This window comes from Tupaia chinensis, unplaced genomic scaffold (genome assembly GCF_000334495.1).
Source record: "Tupaia chinensis unplaced genomic scaffold, TupChi_1.0 Scaffold000037_17, whole genome shotgun sequence".
NCBI lineage: Eukaryota > Metazoa > Chordata > Mammalia > Scandentia > Tupaiidae > Tupaia > Tupaia belangeri.
The window spans coordinates 773,554-792,631 of NW_006159475.1; the positions used below are offsets into that span (position 1 = coordinate 773,554).

At 34.2% G+C, this 19,078-nt stretch overlaps 1 protein-coding gene across 1 annotated transcript in view; it reads left to right on the forward strand.

The window, feature by feature from the left end:
* RB1 (RB transcriptional corepressor 1) overlaps positions 1-19,078 on the forward strand; it is a 175,399-nt gene that overhangs the window by 64,928 nt on the left and 91,393 nt on the right. The window contains exons 13-20 of the mRNA XM_027771835.1: positions 2,417-2,526; positions 4,226-4,303; positions 7,601-7,688; positions 11,567-11,683; positions 13,055-13,111; positions 13,199-13,230; positions 13,320-13,396; positions 15,722-15,918. Coding sequence (XP_027627636.1) covers positions 2,417-2,526; positions 4,226-4,303; positions 7,601-7,688; positions 11,567-11,683; positions 13,055-13,111; positions 13,199-13,230; positions 13,320-13,396; positions 15,722-15,918 — 756 coding nt within the window. The remainder of the gene's footprint in view (positions 1-2,416; positions 2,527-4,225; positions 4,304-7,600; positions 7,689-11,566; positions 11,684-13,054; positions 13,112-13,198; positions 13,231-13,319; positions 13,397-15,721; positions 15,919-19,078) is intronic.

Here is a 19,078-nt window from a genome sequence, read left to right on the forward strand (position 1 = left end):
TGGAGTAGAAGGGATGGCAGTGTGGCTATCCCCCGCTGGAGTGGGTGGCTTCTCCCCCCCACCCCCCCATGTCTCGGGCGAGCGTACATTCTAAAGCAAAACACCAAAACCAAACTAGCTAGTTGAAGCTAAATTTTGTGTACATTGCTATGATTGTATTATACATATGTTTTACCTTAGTGGTATACCATCTGTCTATCTGTTCTTTTTCACATTTTGCCACAAATGTTTTTTCAGTTAAAATAGAACAATTAAGAACTTTGGATGGGAAAATGAAATAAGTAGAGAGAAGAATGCTTTGATAAATGATAGAAGACAAGTAGTCAGTGATAACAGTGTTTTAGAAGCACCTAGCCCAAAAGACATGAAATCAGATAGCTAGATTGCTGATATGTGACCTGAATTTGTAGTGAGTTCTTGAATTAATTTACTTAACAAACATTTATTGAATACTAAATACATGCCAGGCATTGTACTAGATGTGTGGATGCAGGTTTTACTCTCAGTCACTGTCCTTTTGCTAGTAGTTGAAGAGGCAGACACACCAGTAGAATGGATAGAAATCTACAAGTGTCTAATGGAAGTACACACAGGGTTCTGTGATATCCGAGACAAGCTGCCTAATTCAAGCAGAGAGAGGTGTTTTGGAAAATCGTTTGGAAGTGATGTAATTTCTGAGCTAAGTAAGTTTTATGAGAGATGGCATTTTGAGGAGTTGAACATTGCTATAGGATGCATGCGCTCACTGGAGAGTCAGAAAGAGAAAAATCATCCTCTGGGTGGATGGCCATTTTCTCCAGTATTTCACATATAACAGCCAATAAATAGATGATTGATAAGTAGTAATAATTAGTAGGTGAGGAGCAAGGATTAAACTTAAGCATGAATGATGATTGTGCATAATTTTGTTATGCAAACAAAAGTTTACATTCAATTGAGATTCTTCCTGTTTTCTTAGAATGCAATTTTAGTTCTCTGCGGTTGGAAACATTTTAGTTTTAAAGGTTTTAGCAGAAGGCATGCCAATAGTTGTTTATTGAGCATTGATTTTTAAATTAAGATTAGAAAATTATGATAAAGTTATAGATTCTAACAATCGAAAAAATATGTAAGATTGGGACTAAATCATATAGTACATTAATTGGGCTAATTAACTGAGCTAATTCTCTTGCCCAAGATACTTAACTGAACCGAGATCTAGTGTACTAAAGGTTTAGAAAAGATTGGCTGATATATAATCAGGATTTGCTATAATGTTTTTTTAGTATATGTTCTGCCAAAGTGAGTATGCTACTTAAAAAAACAATACTTTGTTTTATATTGATAAACAGAATACAATCTTCAAAGCAAAGGATATATGGGGGAAAAAGTAAGGGATATATGGAATGTTTGAAGAATTATGACATTTAACTGGTTGTAATAATAGTTATTTTTAATATAAGTATTTTTTGTGGCAATGGTAATTCTGTCTACCTAAAATTATAATAAATGAGGTGCATACTTAAAATAGGCTTAAGAAGCCAGCTCACTGCCCGGTGGTTAAGATGGCCATATCCCACAGGTTTGAGACTTGGCTTGAAAAACATGCTGGGTGCATGTGCAATGAGTGCTTCAATACTGCAAAAGGGAGAAACTGATGAGAAGGGATTGCAGCATGACTGTCCCCCAGGGGGGTGATGTTTTGCTCTCTTTTTTTTTTTTTTTATTTCCCCCTCCCCCCCCCCAGACTTTTGCCATAAGGTGTATGTGCTTGCCAGAGAGAGACAGAAAGAGACAGAGTGTGAAATCACCCATCAGGGAAGATGGCCACACCATAATCCCTTGTCCTTCAGCCTCCTCTTGGGATTTTGGGTGTATACACACATGCACCCAGTGTGATTTACAAGTCACCAAGTCCTGGACTCGAACCACATGTGAGAATCCAAGTTCCTAACTACTATGCCACATGCTGGCCTCTGTACATCACTTTATTTTTTTATTATTATTTTTTAATTAGAGGTTTTTCTGCCTTCAGGCCCCTGTATTCACGAGAGAGAGAAAGAGACAGTGACGGGGAAAGTGAGAAATCACCCCCCAGGGGGAATGGCCATGCCTCAATTGCATTTTCCTCCATTCTCCCGGAGTCTTGGGCATGCACACACATGCACCCAGCATGATTTTGAAGCCACTGGGTCCAGGACTCGAGCCATGGTTGGCCATGTGGGAGTCCAGTGATGTAACCACTATGCCATCTGCTGGTCCCATGTACATCACTTTAAAATAGGCCTCATTTATGTTACATATGAGCTCACTGTATAAAGTAAAATTAAATGTGTATTGTACAAAAATTCTTTAGTGAAATCTGTCCTTTTGTAGTAATAGATATAATGACATGAAAAAGTTAATTGTCAGTGTTTTTTTTATTTTTTCTTTTGAGGTTGAAAGTCTCTCAAAACGTTATGAAGATATTTATCTAAAAAACAAAGATATAGATGCAAGATTATTTTTGGATCATGATAAAACTCTTCAGACTGATCCTATAGACAGGTATTGTACATAGTGCAATTTTATTTATTGATACATTTTTATTTAGATTGAAATTGATATAGGTATGTTAAATAATTTAGTGATCTATCTAATTCAGTCATCTTTAAATACCATTTATAATAAGTTATTTTCAAGTGCTTTTGTATAACAAAACCATTATCATTATTGTAAGCATATAATTTGTAAACAAATAGAGACTTAGTATGAATCATGTTCTATAATAGTTATCTTTTTTCAGTTAGCCCAATAAGATTTTTAAAATGTTCATTAAAAGAAAATAGTTGAAATAATTAGTTTACTCAGTAGTAGTCTTTTTTTTTTTTTTTCATCATTTCATTTACTGTTGTCTGCCTGGTTCCTTTCTTTTAGAAGCATGATATAAAAGTATATCTCTTGAATTATGATGTAGCATACTGAAAATGGGAGGGAGATTGAGAGTAATTACAAAAAAAATTTTTTTTGAGAGGTTTTTGGGCGCGTGTGCTCGCCAGACAGACAGAGACAGAGAGACAGAAAGTGAGAAATCACCCCCCAGGGGGGATGGCCATGCCACAATCCCTTCTCCTCCATTCTCCTCTCTGGATCTTGGGCACGCACGCACACGCACCCGGCGTGAGTTTAAGACACCGGGTCCAGGACTCGTACTGCGGTTGATGACGTGGGAGTCCAGCGACATAGCCATTACGCTAACTGCTGGTCCCAGAGTAATTACACAAAATTTTAAGTGATCATACACAGTGCTAATTTTGTCTTTAGCATGAATCTTGTTATATGAAACTGAAAATACATGTAATTTGTACTTTTTTAAAATAATTATTTTATTTAACCTTATTTATTTATTTATTTAAATATGACCAGAGAGGGACAGAGTAGAGAGAGAAAAAGTGAGAAAGCAAGCTTCCAGGTCTGGGACTCAAACTGCGGTCGCGGTTGACCATGTGGAATTCTAGCACCCATAATCACAATGCCACCTGCTGGTCTCTATAATTTGTAAATTAAACACAAGTAAAATGTCTTTACTTTTATTTAAGTGTAAGTAAACTTTTGAAAAGGCATATTTTGTTAAAAAAAATTGAGCTTTGATTTTTTTAAAGAATTATTTTTATTTTAACTTTATTATTATAATTATATAATAATTGTTATTCAATTTGACCAGACGCGCGCGCACACACACACACACACAGAGAGAGAGAGAGAGAGAGGAAAAACGAGAAAGGAAGCCACAGGTCCAGCATTTGAACCACAGTTGGTCATGTGGGAGTCCAATGCCTTTAACAACCATGCCACCTGCTGACCCCTGAGCCTAAATATTTTTTTTAAAACTGAACTATTAGGTTGTTGGGAGAGTCATCACGTGTTTTTCTATGCAAAAATGTGTCATGATCTCCCCAAACACCCAATATTTGGTTATTATTAGTACCATGAAGGAGAAAGCATCTAACTTTTTCTTTGAAAAGAAGTTAATGATTGGTGCACTTGTTTGTCATTCTACTGGAAAGCAACCCGTAGTTAAAAACAACAGTGAAACATAACATTTTATTTATTTTAGCAACAGTTGGGTTATTTATTTCCTATCAGTTTTTTTATTACCACTTTTTATGATATTATGAAGTGACAGAAATTAGTATACAGGTTTTTTTTACTCATAAGCACAAATTGTAAATTTTTGATATGAATTACTTTTTATTTTGTTATTTAGTTTTGAAACACAGAGAACACCACGTAAAAGTAATCCTGATGAAGAGGTGAATGTGATTCCTCCACATACTCCAGTTAGGTATGAATTTTCCTACTTTCCATTTTCGTTATCATTTTTTATTTCGTGCTTTATAATGCTCCATGTCTTTGTTTCTTTATCTGTTCATACACACAAATACATAATGAGTACGCTTTATGTGCTAGATATTTCATTACTTGCTGAGGATAGAAGACCTACTTCTGTCCGTCTTTAGAACATAACTTAGAACAGGAATGTGTTCCATGTCATTACATTTTTAAAAAAAGAAGTATTACTGTTGGTCTGCTTACAACCTTGAAATATTAAAATTATTTTTATGTCCTTTTCTTCACTCATTTCTCACATCTTAATCTGTTATCAAATCTTATTGAATCTACTAAAATAGTTGAGTCCATCTACTTTTCTCCGCTTTTATTTTTATCACCCTTGTCTAAGAAATCATTCTCTTAAATTTTGTGCAGTCCCTACTAACAGATCTTGCTGCTACTGCTCTTCTCAGTGTTCCTCTCTTTACCATTAAATCTATTCTCCACAGAGCCCCTAGAATAACACTCTAGAAATGTCAATCAGATTATGTTCACCCTGCTGTTAAAACACTCTGATTGCTTCCCTTTGTACTTGTAATACAAAACAAATTCCTTAACAATATTACGGGACCTTGTATGATACGACTTCTGTGGCCTCTTCAACCTCACCTTGTTTTCTTGCTCACCTTGCATCATATTGGTTTTCTTTCAATTCCTTGGACTGTCCGAGCTCTTGTACTTACTTAAAACCCTCATACTTGATCATCCTTTCTTTAAACTCTTCCTTCTTTTCTTTCCATGGATTACCAACCGCTGCTCTTCCTTTAGGTTCAGCACAAATACTGCTTCTTTAAAGATATTTTTCTCTCTAACCTACTTTTTTTTAAAAAATATTCTTTCTCTTAGCATCCTATTTTATTCCTTTAAAGCACCTATAACAATTATTAAAGAATCATTTATGTGCTTGTTTTTTGTCATCAATATCCACGATAGCCTTTAAATTCCATACCACATGAACCATGACGTTTTTATTCCCCATTTAACAAATAAGGCCTAGCATGACATTTGGTGCATACTAGGTAATCAGTAATATATTTTTGATGACTGATAGATATATGAAAAACACATTTTCATGCAAATATAGTAGTAGACTTATAGTGAAGTTATGAGATAGTGTGGAAGGGAGACTTTACAAAATGATGTCTAAACTGAACTTTGAAAACATGTTAAGGGTCTTTGTTATGAGAGAGGAATTTCAGGGAGCAGGAACACTGTGTGCCAAAGGCACAGAAGTGCGAAGCAATGCAATGTATCTGGGGAAGTGTTAGCACCTCTGTATTGATAAGATGAGAGGATGAACTATCAGGAGGAGAGAGTGGTTACTACATAAAGGGCCTTATTTGCCATACTCAGAAGTTTGGACTTGTGCATGGTATAGTCTATGCTAATGAAAATGAGTGTTGTGCAGTGGTAAGGATAAAATTAGACTGATCTTTGCAAACTGATGTGTAACTGTGAAGGGATGGATTGAGGAGCATAAGAGATGGTGAGAAATTCGTCGATATGTCTCAATGGTTCTTAGGAGTACAAATCAAAATAACCTGAGGGATTTTTTTCAGAGTTTGCATGCCTGGACTTTTCTGCCAGACATAACGAGTGAAAAATGTCTGAACTGATCTGTTGCAGTAGTTCAGTTGAGATATGTTAAAGACCTGAACCAATAGAGTGGCAGTGGGAATCAAAGAGCAAGAAAAGAGTTGGTACATTTTTGGATGCATTCATATTAAGAATATTGTTCTTGAGGCATTTATGAAGACAATAGCTAGTAAGTAATAGACTAGTAGGAGCTTATAGATTTGAAATCATCAGGGGGAGTTAAAAACTATAAAGTAGATGAGATCGCCTGAAGTGAAGATGTAAAATGGCAAGTGTGGGAGGCCAAGAGCTGACCCCCAAACAATGTTAACGTGTCGAGACTAAATAGAAGTAGTTAGATTCTAGAGAATGAGAAGGTGTGGTTGGGAGCCCAGAGAGTGAAGCCAGGAAAGCTGAAGGGGAGAGTTTTAGGAAAGAGCAAATATTTAAGTGTGATAAACGCTTCAAGAAAGTAAAGTAGCAGAATAAACGAGAAAGACCTTTAGGTTTTAGCAGTTAGTCATGTGTGGCATGATAGATTATATTAATAGATTAATAGTCATGTGGCTTAAATAGATTAGTGGGCACAGAGGTGCATAGAAACCCTAGAAGCCATGTTGCAAAATATTTGAAAGGTGTGGTGTAGACACCAGTTAGAGAGGCCTGGCTGAGAAGACCAAACATATTTGACTAAATGCTGTTTAAAAACTCTTTCTGTCCTAAACATTCTGTAGTTCTTTGTATCATTTAACAGTGTCTCAAATGTAATGTTACTCCAAAATTGGAAAATTAGTATTTATCATACACACCCATAAAATTATTGAGTTAAACAGATCTTGAGATATTAACCTGCTTTTATACTTATCCATATGATTTTTAAATTATTTAAAATATTAAATTATTTTTATATTATATTATTATTTTGTCCCTGAAGAGTTCTGGAAAGAGAATCACTTGATTCTTTACTTAAAGTTCCTAAATATCTAATAGTCTTTTCTTTTTTCTTTTTTTTTTAGGTTTTTGTCATAGGGCATATGCATTTTCTGGAGAAAGAGAGAGAAGAGAGCGAGAAATAGAGAAAGTGAGAAATTACCTCCCAGAGGAAATGGAAACGGAGCATTCCCTTCTCCTCCATTCTCCTCTTGGGATTTTGGGCACACGTGCACATGCACTCAGCATGATTTTCAAGCCGGTGGTCCTGGACTCAAACCATGGTCAGCCATGTGGGAGTCCAGCAGCATAACCACCACACTACCTCTTGGCTCCAGTATCTAATCGTCCTCATTTAAAAGTGTTTAATATTTAATTACAGTAATATTCTTGAAAGAATGCCATTTTGATGCCATTTGATAGATTTTTTCCTAAAAATAATGTCATTAGTTTAACCAAATATTTTATTAATATATTGTTTTATTATAAAGAAAGTTATCAGTTCTATCATTATAAGCTTACTGATTATGAATATAACTTTTGTACATGATATAAGTAAAATGTAATTTCTTATAACAGGACTATGTGTAGAGTTTATTGTTGTTAAGTCTTATTTTGTCAACTTCTTAAAGATAAAGTAAGACAGTATGCTTAAAGATATGTTTAACTTGGGCGGTAGATACATTTAATTTTTTTCTTGTTTTCCTTCACTGCATAACATTCCTTCTTATATGTTTTCCTCTAGGACTGTTATGAATACTATCCAGCAATTAATGATGATTTTAAATTCAGCAAGTGATCAACCATCAGAAAATCTGATTTCCTATTTTAATGTAAGCCATATATGAAACGTTACTGTGCTATTTTGGCAAAGAAATTTGAAATTAGGAGTAAAAGTAATGAGTATTTTTTAACAACACTTATCTCACATCCAACATGTAGTTATCTATTTTCTTATTCTCACTTTTTTAACCCTCCAAATTAAACATTACTCTTAGTATTATTTTTATTAGCTTAGTTTTGATTTTGTGTTTACCATTTGTCTTGTTGACCATTCTTTCTTACAGCTCAGACCTCACTTTTGAGGTCCCTTTTTTCTCTTTTTTTACTATATCCATTAATAATTCTGTTAGTGAGATTGTATCTTTTTGTTTAAAGACTTATTTATTTAATTTTACTTATTCATTTATTTATTTTAATTTGACCAAAGAAGGAGACAGAGAGATAAAGAGGGAGAGAGAGGAAGTGAGAAAGCAAGCCATCACATGGGAGTGTCCAGCACCTTAACAACCATGCTACCTGCTGGTCCCCAAGATTATATCTTTTAATAATTCTCTTAGTGAGGTTAGTTTGGATGAAATCATAAGGTTTTATTTTGTTGGGTGAAATTATCTTTGCCCTTATTTTTTTGTGACATAACTCAGTTAAATCTTAATTCTAGGTTGACTTTTACTTTCTCTTTTAAGTTTGACGATATTACTTTAAAGATACTACTTTACAGGACCAGCAGATGGCATAGCAGTTATGTTGCTGGACTCCCACATGGCTGACTGTGGTTCCACTCCCAGATCTAGTGGCTTGAAAATAACTGAGTGTGTGGGTGCATGCCCAAGATCCTGGAAGGAGAATGGAAGAGAAGGGATTTCAACCTGTCCATTCCCTCTGGGGGTTGATTTTTCACTTTCCTTTTCACTGTCTCTGTCTGTCTCTCCAGTGTCCAAAATCCTGAGAGGAGAATGAAGGAGAAAGGATTGCAGTGGGACCATCTCCCCTGGGTGTTGATTTCTCACTTTCTGTCTGTCTCTGTCTTTCTGTCGAAGGTATATGCCCTATAGCAAAAATCTCCCTTAAAAAAAAATAGTAAAGATACTACTTTATTATTTCCTGACTTCCACTATTGCTCATTTAAAAAAATCTTACCTGGGACCAGCAGGTGGCATGGTGGTTAAGGTACTGTACACTCACACATGGCCAACCATGGTTTGAGTGCCGAGCTTGGTAGCTTACTTTCTCACTTTCTCTTTCTCTCACACTGGTCAAATTAAAGACATAAGTAAATGAATAAATAAAATTAAATAAATAATTCTTTTAAAAAAAATCTTCTTTAACTGGGGCTGGCAAGTGGTGTGGTGGTTAAAGGCACTGCACTTCCACATGGTCGACTGCGGTTCAAGTCCTGGACCTAGTGGCTTGCTTTCTCACTTTCCTTTTCTATCTCTCTCTCTCTCTTGCTCTGTCCCTCTCCAGTCAAATTAGAATAAATGAATAGATAAATAAATTTAAATAAGATAACTCTTTAAAAAAAAATCTTACCAAACTGTTGTTCCTTTATAGTTAATTAGTTAATCTATCTTTTTTCTCTGACTACTTTTAAGTTGTTTTTCAGTACAGTGTTTGATGGGCTTAACATTCCCCAAAGCCCTACAGTCTTTCTCTAGTCTATATTTAACTCATTTTCATTTATAATTCTTATCTTGCTCTGTATGCTTTGTAGTTTGCAACTCCTAAGAGTCCCTGAATTTGATATCTATATGAGGGCTCCTGCTACCCTTTGTCCCTTGAAAAGGAGGAGAGAGGAAGAGAATGAAAAAAATGAAAATTAAGCATCTATATTGCTTTCTTGCTTTTAGTCTTGAATCCTCTAGTAACCTACTGAAATACTCATCCGTGGAAGTTGGGTGGAATGCTAGAAGTCTTATTAAAATGGGGTTTATTCCAATAAATTTGTGCTTTTCATAGTTGTTTATAACTAATTTATTACCTGTACTTTTGTCATATTCTATTTTCATTTCTTGCTATATTCCCTGCAGGAAATAGCAAAGTAATTTCTGATGTCATAGTCTTAATTGGTTCAATACTAATTTTATTTGTCCCATCTTGTATAAAATTGTTTTTGTTTATGGGTTATCTGTAGCACAAGAAAACTTTCCAAAATATATCTATCTAATTATCTAGAACTTTTAGCAAGGGATAATGATAAAAATTAGAAGAATGATCATCTGTCTTCTCAAATTTGAGTATTTTCTTCAACATTCATAGTAAATAGGAGCTCTTTTTATTTTGAGTTACTGCTTCAAAGGCATGCTTTGGAGATCAAATTAAAGCTTACATTTTAATGAAGCGTTAGAGTTTAATTTCAGTTTTTTGTAGAAGACAAATTGCCTCAGAGTGAGCAAGTCTTAAAGGTCATTAACATTTTTCCTTAATTTTCATTCTTTATTAATTAAAGTTTCTTGTTTAAAATTAATGCCATCATTGCTGCGTATAAAATCTCAGCAACTATGGATATTTTAATGGCTGTTTTAGCAAATTATTTTATAACAGAATGCTTCTACTATGTGCTTACAAGATTTATGTGCTGTTTTCTTTCAGGAATATAGAATTACCAGTATTCTAGAATGAAATTTTTGAATGACAATGTGCACATTATAAAGAGAGGTTTTCAAAATGTTTTATAGAAAGTTTGTTTTCTAGTATATAACATTTTGAATGTATCTAATCTGTAAAGATCATAAGAATTTAAGCCTTTGATTGTACCTGCTCAGATATATTTTTAATATATCACAATGTAAAATTTGGAATATGGTAATATATCACAATATGTATTTAATACATTATTTTGTGTTGTATTTTAATTATGAAAGTTGTTGTAGTTCCATCCCAAATGACACATTCATTAGAAATTCTTTTTTATGTATTTCTCTATCTTGTGTCTCTGAAAGTGTAGTAAAAAATTATTTAGCTAATTATTAATTTTTATAAATCACAATTTTAAATTAGAAAATTATGTCAAGCTCAAATCTTAGTTTTACTTCTTCATTTGCTATCTTGCAGTTAACACATACCCCAGGATGTGTCTGTAACTCTCAATTTAAGATCTATAAGAATGTATGAACCTCGGGAACCAGCAGTTGGCGTAATGGCTATGTTGCTGGACTCCCACGTAGTCGACCGTGGTTCGCGTCCTGGACCCGGTGGCTTAAAACTCACGCCGGGCGCGCGTGTGTGTGTGTGTGTGTGTGTGTGTGTGTGTGTGCCCAAGATCCCGAGAGGAGAATGGAGAGGAAGGGATTGCAGCATGACCATCCCCCCCGGGGGGTGATTTCTTGCTTTCTGTGTCTCTAATGTCTCTCTCTCTGTCTGGCGAGCGCACGCACCCTATAGTGAATCAAAAAAAAAAAAAAAAAAGAATGTATAAACCTCTTGCTTTCTTTTTTAAAAAAAGTTCATTTCTTTCATGAGTGAGAGAGAAACAGAGACAGACTGGGGCAGCATCTTCATGCTTTGGACTACCCCCAGTCTCAGCTGGCCTGGATTATGTGCACGTGTATGTGTACTTAGTTTATTCAGGGAGGCCCTTGGACTCAAACCCAGGACCTTTCTCATGTAGGTCCAGTTGCATTATTGTTGTGCCACCCCCTGGCTCCTAAGGCTCTTTTTGATGAAAAAAGGGCTAACAAATCTGCTCATCCCTAGTTTAGCAGCAGAAAGTTTACTGATATGGTTTTTCAATTGTGCTCTTGTAGTTTTTGGTCTCTAACATGTAATGAAATTCTTACCTGCTGATTTTCAGTAGTTGTTGTTACCTAGTTCTTATGGAAGTAGTTCCACATTTCTAAAAACAATTGAAAGTTGAAAGTTAGGGAATAGAACATGTTAATTCTGATTGAACAGTATCCTCAATGTTGATTTCTGTTTATACCTCTTAAAGAACTGCACAGTGAATCCAAAAGAAAGTATCCTGAAAAGAGTGAAGGACGTTGAATACATCTTCAAAGAGAAATTTGCTAAAGCCGTGGGTCAGGGATGTATTGAAATCGGATCACAGGTAATAATTTGAATTCTTTTTGATTAGTGCCACTACACAGAAATCATTTTAAAGGCAGGATCTGTCCAGATTGTACAAATAGTGTAATGCTACTTATCTAGTAGTGTACTAGCAAATCCTGCATCCTGGCTGCCAGAGTATGCAGCTACTTATGGGAAACCACATCCTACCCCAATTATAGACATTTCAGAAAAATACAAGGAAGGAAAAGATAAAAATTGTTGATATTATTAAATTTTTATGATGTTTGCTTTGATTTGTACATCTATGCATATTTATGTATGCTTACACTTATATGAAGGGGATTATTCAGTGCATGCCATTTTTTTACCGAGTGAAATTATAATTTTTTTCAGAAGTTCTAAAACCAATATTTTGAATAAGTGTTTGGAGTTACAGCCCTGGGTTTTTGTCTGATTCAATCATTTATGCTTGCTTGTAACATTTAATTTCTCTGAGTTTCAGGTTCTGTATTTACTTGCTATGTTGTGTGACATTAATGAGGGTAGAATATTAAAAAAAAGTTTGAAAACTATAATCTATAATACACATTTATTTCAGTGAAGTGAGGTTTCTGATGTAATGCACACTGATATGTATGTGTATATATACATGTATACATATATATATGTGTGTGTACACACACATATATATATATATACACATACACACACATATATCTCTAAAATTTGGTTATTTTTTTCAACTGATTGGAATTAATCATTTGGTTAAAACTTTTGCTGATAAGATCAGTTTGTTCTAACTTTTTCCTGTGCCAGTTTACTAGGTTTTATGGATAGAGACTATTCTCTTGATCCTAGACAGTCATTTTGAACATACGTGTCATAGGTCACAAGAAGTATTATATTAGGGGTGTAAAGTGCTTAAAATTGTACTGAGCAATGTAATTTATCCTTACTATGAATAATGTAGATTGAAAGGGAGTGAAAGAAACTCAACTGGATCTATTCTCTTAATAATTTATTGAGGATGTTAATCTTCACTTTATACTTAAGCCTTGAGGTTTAGACAAGCTAGCTTTTATGATCTCTTGATAGCTATATTCCTAAAAGGGGTCAGTAGTATGTTTCAGTTACTGACTTTTAAGTTAGTAATTGTGGTTTTGTAAAATAATGGAATCTTGGAGTCAGCAGGTAGCGTAGTGGTTAAAGGCATTGGATTCCCATATGGATGACCAGGGTTTGAGTCCCAGGTCTGATGACTTCCTTTCCTGCTTTCCCTTTGTCTCTCTCTGCTCATAGTAAAAAAATAATAATAGCAAATGAAAATAAACACATATATAATTCTTTTTTAAAAGCTTTATTTATTAAAAAATAAAATAATAATGTGATCTTTTCTTTTGCTTTGTAGCGATACAAACTTGGAGTCCGGTTGTATTACCGAGTAATGGAATCCATGCTTAAATCTGTAAGTTAAAAGTAATATAATGGAAAAAAATACTGTACTGACACGAACAATTTTTCAGTTAACTTTTATTTAAATTATATGTTTTAGGAGGAAGAACGGTTGTCGATTCAAAATTTTAGGTAAATATTTTAATTTTAGTAAAACAATTCCTTCATTTTTTTATAAGTAAATATTTGGAAGTCATTCTTTTTTTTTTTTTTTTCTTTAGCAAACTCCTGAATGACAACATCTTTCATATGTCTTTATTGGCCTGTGCTCTTGAGGTTGTAATGGCTACTTATAACAGTAAGTTAAATTTTAGTAAATAAACATTTTAGTTTAATTTAAAGTTAAAAAAAAATAACCTAAGGTGTGAGGGTTACCCCCCTTTTTTTTTCTTTTGGGCAGGAGTGGGGAGGATAGTGTTTGAGTTTAGGAGAAGAAATGTCTATTTTAGTTCAGTATATATTGAAAAATGTAACTGCTTGTCATAAGCCATTTAAGTGGCCTATTATCTGAATTATTTCAGGTCCTCTTAGGGACAGTATTTCACTAGGTTTCTATTCTGAATATATTGAATCCAGAAAAAGTACCTATTGAACTCTTTTCAAACATCTGTGAGATTGTAAAGTGCCAAAGGAGCATTAAAGAGCAGTTTCTACTGATAAGAAAGCAATGCACTAAGCTCTATGGTTATGAGACCAAAGGTTGGAGCTAGATAAGCAGTACAAAGGCCAATGGCGGTATTTGTTTTTCTTTTCTTTTCTTTCTTTCTTCTTCTTCTTTTTTATTTTTATTTTTATTTTTTTTTCAATTTGCTACAGAGCCTGTGCTTGCCAGAGAGAGAGACACACACACACACATACAGAGAGAGAGGGAAAGAAATCACCCTTCGGGAGGATGGCCATGCCACAGTCCCTTCTCTAATTCTCATCTCAGGATTTTGGACATGCCCTCACCATTCCTGGCATATTTTTCAAATCACTGGGCACTGAAACTGTGCTGTTGGCCATGTAAGAGACCCAGCCACCTTAACTGCCATTGCCCACTGGCTGTCCTCATAGTTTTTAGTTTAAACATTTAAAGTAACCATTGATTTTAAAATAATGTTGCAAATCAAAAAAAAAAAATAAGTTCGCTTGCAGAAGCAAAAGAGGAACATTTATCTAAGGGTACAAATACTATCAGTAAAAGGGGAACTCAACCCTGACCTTGCAGTGCAAAAGCATAGATAGTAAACCAGTGGGCATGGCTGTGTTCCAATAAAATTTTATTTCCAAAAACAAGGCCAGGCTGTGGACCTACATTGATGACCCTGATATAGATATTAAAGCTACTCCACTGTCTATTAATAATGAGTGTGATTCCTGTGGCTCTTACCTGTGTAGGCAGTGTTCACTTTGATTTGAATTTTCCTTGTATGTATCCTTGTTGGTATTTGTGACTGTCTATCTTATGACCTATTAACTGGAGTTACGTGTGTGTGTATACACACACACACACATACGACAGATATACACACATACATGATAGATATATACACATATACACATGACAGACACATATATGTATATATACATATGTGTGTATACATACATATATACATATGTATATGTGTGTGTGTATATATATGTGTGTGTGTGTATATATATATATATATATATCAAAGGAGGACCTTAAATTAGTAAATAGACATAGAATAGAAAGCTGTGAATCCCCATTAATAACCAGGGCACGCACATTTAAAAAGCGATTCCATTTTTTCTTTTTTTCATTGCTAGAGGTGTATGTGCTCACCAAAGGGAGACAGACAGACTGGAGGAAAGCACCCCACCATGGGGCATGACCATGCTGTAGTCCCTCCTCCTGCATTTCTATCCGTACGGATTTTGGGCATGCCTCACATGTACTCAGCATGTTTGTCAAGTCTCTGGGGACAGAATTCAAACTAGGCTTGGCCATGTGGGTTCTGGCTACCTTAAAACCTCCAGTTTATGGAGCTGAGATATAATTTTATTTCTTGTTTTTTTTTTTAATTATTTAACTTTTTTCATTGTAATTATTTTATTTTGTTGAAGTTGACCAGAGAGAGAGAGAGAGAGAGAGAGAAAGAGAGAAGGAAAGTGAGAAAGCAAGCTGCCAGGTCTGGGACTCAAACTGTGGTCAGCTATGTGGGAGTCCAGCCACCTTAACCACCACGCCACATGCTGGCTCCAGAAATACCATTTTCTAACTAATTAAATTGGCAAAATGTAAAAGAATGCTTCCCTCTCCCCCCATTGAGGATTAATTAAAAAGTTAAAATGGATATGCTAATGAACTGCTGGTACAAGATATTAAATCTGACTCTGATATAAGTTAAAATGTTTGAATGTTTGAACATTTGTATATTTGACATAATTTATATGTCCTTTTCTAGCAAAAACAAATGTGTACAACATATATTCAAAATCTGAAGGCCTATTTTCTAGGAATCTGTAGACTCTAGAATAAAAAATTATGTTCTAAATAAACATTGCTTAACTTTTCTACTGTTTTAATTTTACATTTGATAAGATCTTCCAGATAAAAATATCTAGCTCATATCATAACATTTTATACCTAAGTTACATGTTTTTCTTTCCTTTTTAGGAACTACATCTCAGAATATTGATTCTGGAACAGATTTGTCTTTCCCATGGATTCTGAATGTACTTAACTTAAAAGCCTTTGACTTTTACAAAGTGATTGAAAGTTTCATCAAAGCAGAAGCCAACTTGACAAGAGATATGATAAAACATTTAGAGCGATGTGAACATCGAATCATGGAATCCCTCGCGTGGCTTTCAGTAAGTAACTAGCTAAAATAATTAAAGATATTCTTATGCATATGGTCATTATTTGTTAGAGTGAGATATTTCTTAATACCTACTTCAAGAACATGTTTACAATTTAATGAATAATGTTACTTCAGTGTATAGTCCAAGAATCAAGTTGAATATTAGAATGGAGTTTTATTTGCATTCCCCTGACTATTTAATATAGTGATTTATTTACGAATAGCTTTTTAGAAACATAGCATTTGAAAAAAAAGCAAAAAAAAATTATTTAAGATACAAGTATTATATTTGAAAGTAAATTTCTGGTCTTAAATTTCAACAAGTACTTTTTTCTTTCTTAATTTGGTAGGATTCATATTGTTTCATTTTTAAAGATAACAAAAATCTATACTATCATTTAATTGTAGGTATTATTTTAAGACATTATAGGATCAGAAATCATATTCTTTGGGTATTCTATTTATAGCACATAAGTTGTGAATAAAGCTCTTGTTTTTCATAACATTGGCATGTCTGTGTAGGAGTAGTAAAATATATTAGAAGTTCTATTATGTGCTTCAAATGTTTATAATTGAATACTTTGTGCATCATCAGATTTATAGATTAATAGTTGGTTTCTTAGTGTTACGTGCTAAGTATATATATTTTAATTTATGTAAATATATAGAAATGGTAATAAAAAATGATGACTATTTGAGTTAGCATTCTAATCCATATATGTAACCTCAATTTTGATTTTTTGATATTTTAGATATTTATTGGTTAAGATCTAAATTTTTTCTTCTATTGCCACAGTAGAGTAGATAGAGAGAAGATGGAAAGTTGCTACTGTTGAATTTGATAACTACTTATAAAACAAACTTCCACTTGATAAGAAAAAGGAGTATTAGAATAAAACTTTCTGAACAAAAATAAATATATTAATAAATAAAACAAGAACACTTTTCAGAGGCTTATGGGGTCTCTCCTCACAGAAACAGAATTAGACATTACCGTGCATCTGAAAGTGGCTATTGTTATTTCTTTTAGAGATGTAGTTTTATTTCGGTCAGCATGTACTTATTGAACATCTGCAGTTTATCTTGCGTAAGGGTAGTCATTGGGAAGCTGTAAAAAAGACAAAGTCTATAAAAATTGTGGAGGTAGTAATAGAAATTTACTGTTAAAAATTGCCAAGCTAAAGTCTGTTTAGCTCGATTACTGGCACTTGAGGACTCTAAACAGTATCCCTCATTTTTGACACTTTTTGGAGAAAAAGTGATATGCCCCAAATTTGGAAAAGAGTATAATTTATTTATAATAGGATGATGTGGAAGTCATAAGCCTCTGAATTTAAGTAAGTGTAGTATCTCTGAAGATGAAACCATAGAGGACCTTTATTTAGTCACATATTTATAACGTTTGAGTTATATACTTTTTAATCATAAAAATCATCTAAAGTGGTAGTGGATAACTTTGTAAAGATAAATCCTATTACACAAACAGAATAACGTTCATTTTTTCTTGTCAGAATAATCAGCATTATACAGAAGGGACATGGCATAGGCTTATTTGAGCTTCCACAGACTTTTTAAAATTGAAAATAATATGTATACAGAAAAGTATATTTTCCAGGATGGTTCACTGATTTTTTTTTAAATAAATTGAACACATCCATGTACCAGCATCCTAAGCAAGACTTGGAGCAAGCTTTTCTTGTCTTTGATTCTGTGTCCCAATAAAATTTTCTTGTTAAAACTGTAGCTTGATGGGAACATTGATTGTTGACTGAAGGAAACATCAGACGAGGCTCTATCGACTCTTCCTCCCCAGTCATTTAATGATAGAAAGAACAGCATTATATTTTTAATGATCATGTGGGGATCATTGTTTGACAGCAGTTTTGCTTGACAGTCTTGAGAAATAATGATGAAGAAAGGAAAAAAACATACTTCTGTGTATGATTAGAGAGATTAGAAAACATTACATGAGTGTAAGATGCTGGAATAATCCATTGTAAAACCTGGTAAAATCTTATTCTCTGGAAATTTAGAGATTTAGAGGTACTTTAAAATGTACCATACTGGGACCAGCAGATGGAGTAATGGTTACATTGCTGGACTCCTGTGTAGTCTACCGTAGTTTGAGTCCCAGATCTGGCAGCTTAAAACCCACACTGAGAAGAGAATGGAAGAGAAGGGATTGTGGCATGACTAACCTCCTAGGGTGTTGATTTCTCATTTTCTGTCTCTCTGTCTCAGTCTGTCTATGTCTGAGGTGGGCACACACCCTATAGCAAAATTCTCTCTTAAAAAAATAAAATAAAATAAAATGTACCATATCTAAGTTTTAGAGTAAATTTTAAGAAATCCATAATGCCAGCAAGTGATAAGATTTGGATAACTTAGTTTCAGTATTTTCAGAATATATAAAATTTTTTTCAATGATGATTTATAAACCTAAGTGTATCAGATAATGTATTCTCTAAATGATCTCTTTTTCCTGGACTAGCGTGGACTCTTCCTATTGATCTCTTATCTAGTACCTTGAAACCATTTCTCTCACAACAACAAGAGAAATCTTATATTACAGATCTCATCATGTTAGTTCCTCAGATGACCCCCTGCAAAAAAGGCTGCTGTCCAACCTCCCCAAAGTAGAAAAAGTTAACTGTCTGAAATCGCTGGCTAGGAAAGGACAGAAACTCTAGTTGAGGAGGATGGGAGGCAACTGTGAGCCTGGAGAGACTTTTAGTCTGGCAAGAAAGACATAAGATAGGGAGTGGATATCAGCTGGAAAACTACAGGCTTTTTCTAGGGAGTCTAGAAATGAAGCTGAGGAAACCTTAGCCACTGGAGAGAGTAAAAGAATTCTGCAAGGTGAAGAGCCTGGGGAAAGGTGCCTGGATTCTAGATGTCTACCCACATCTCTGACAGGAACCTGAATCATTGCTGTAACAGGCTCAGAGCAGCTTAACGAAAGGTAAAAGAACTGAACTGAGACTCGAGTGACTGCCCAATAAACACTGTACAGTTTAAGGTCAGCAAAGATAATTACCTCTTAAAACAGACAAAAAATGCTCATTTGAGAAAAATAACAGAATTCAGAATCATCACAATTTAACATTTATGATACCTGGGATATAATTCTGAAACTACCCAGCACACAAAAAAAGTCATAGGAATGAAGT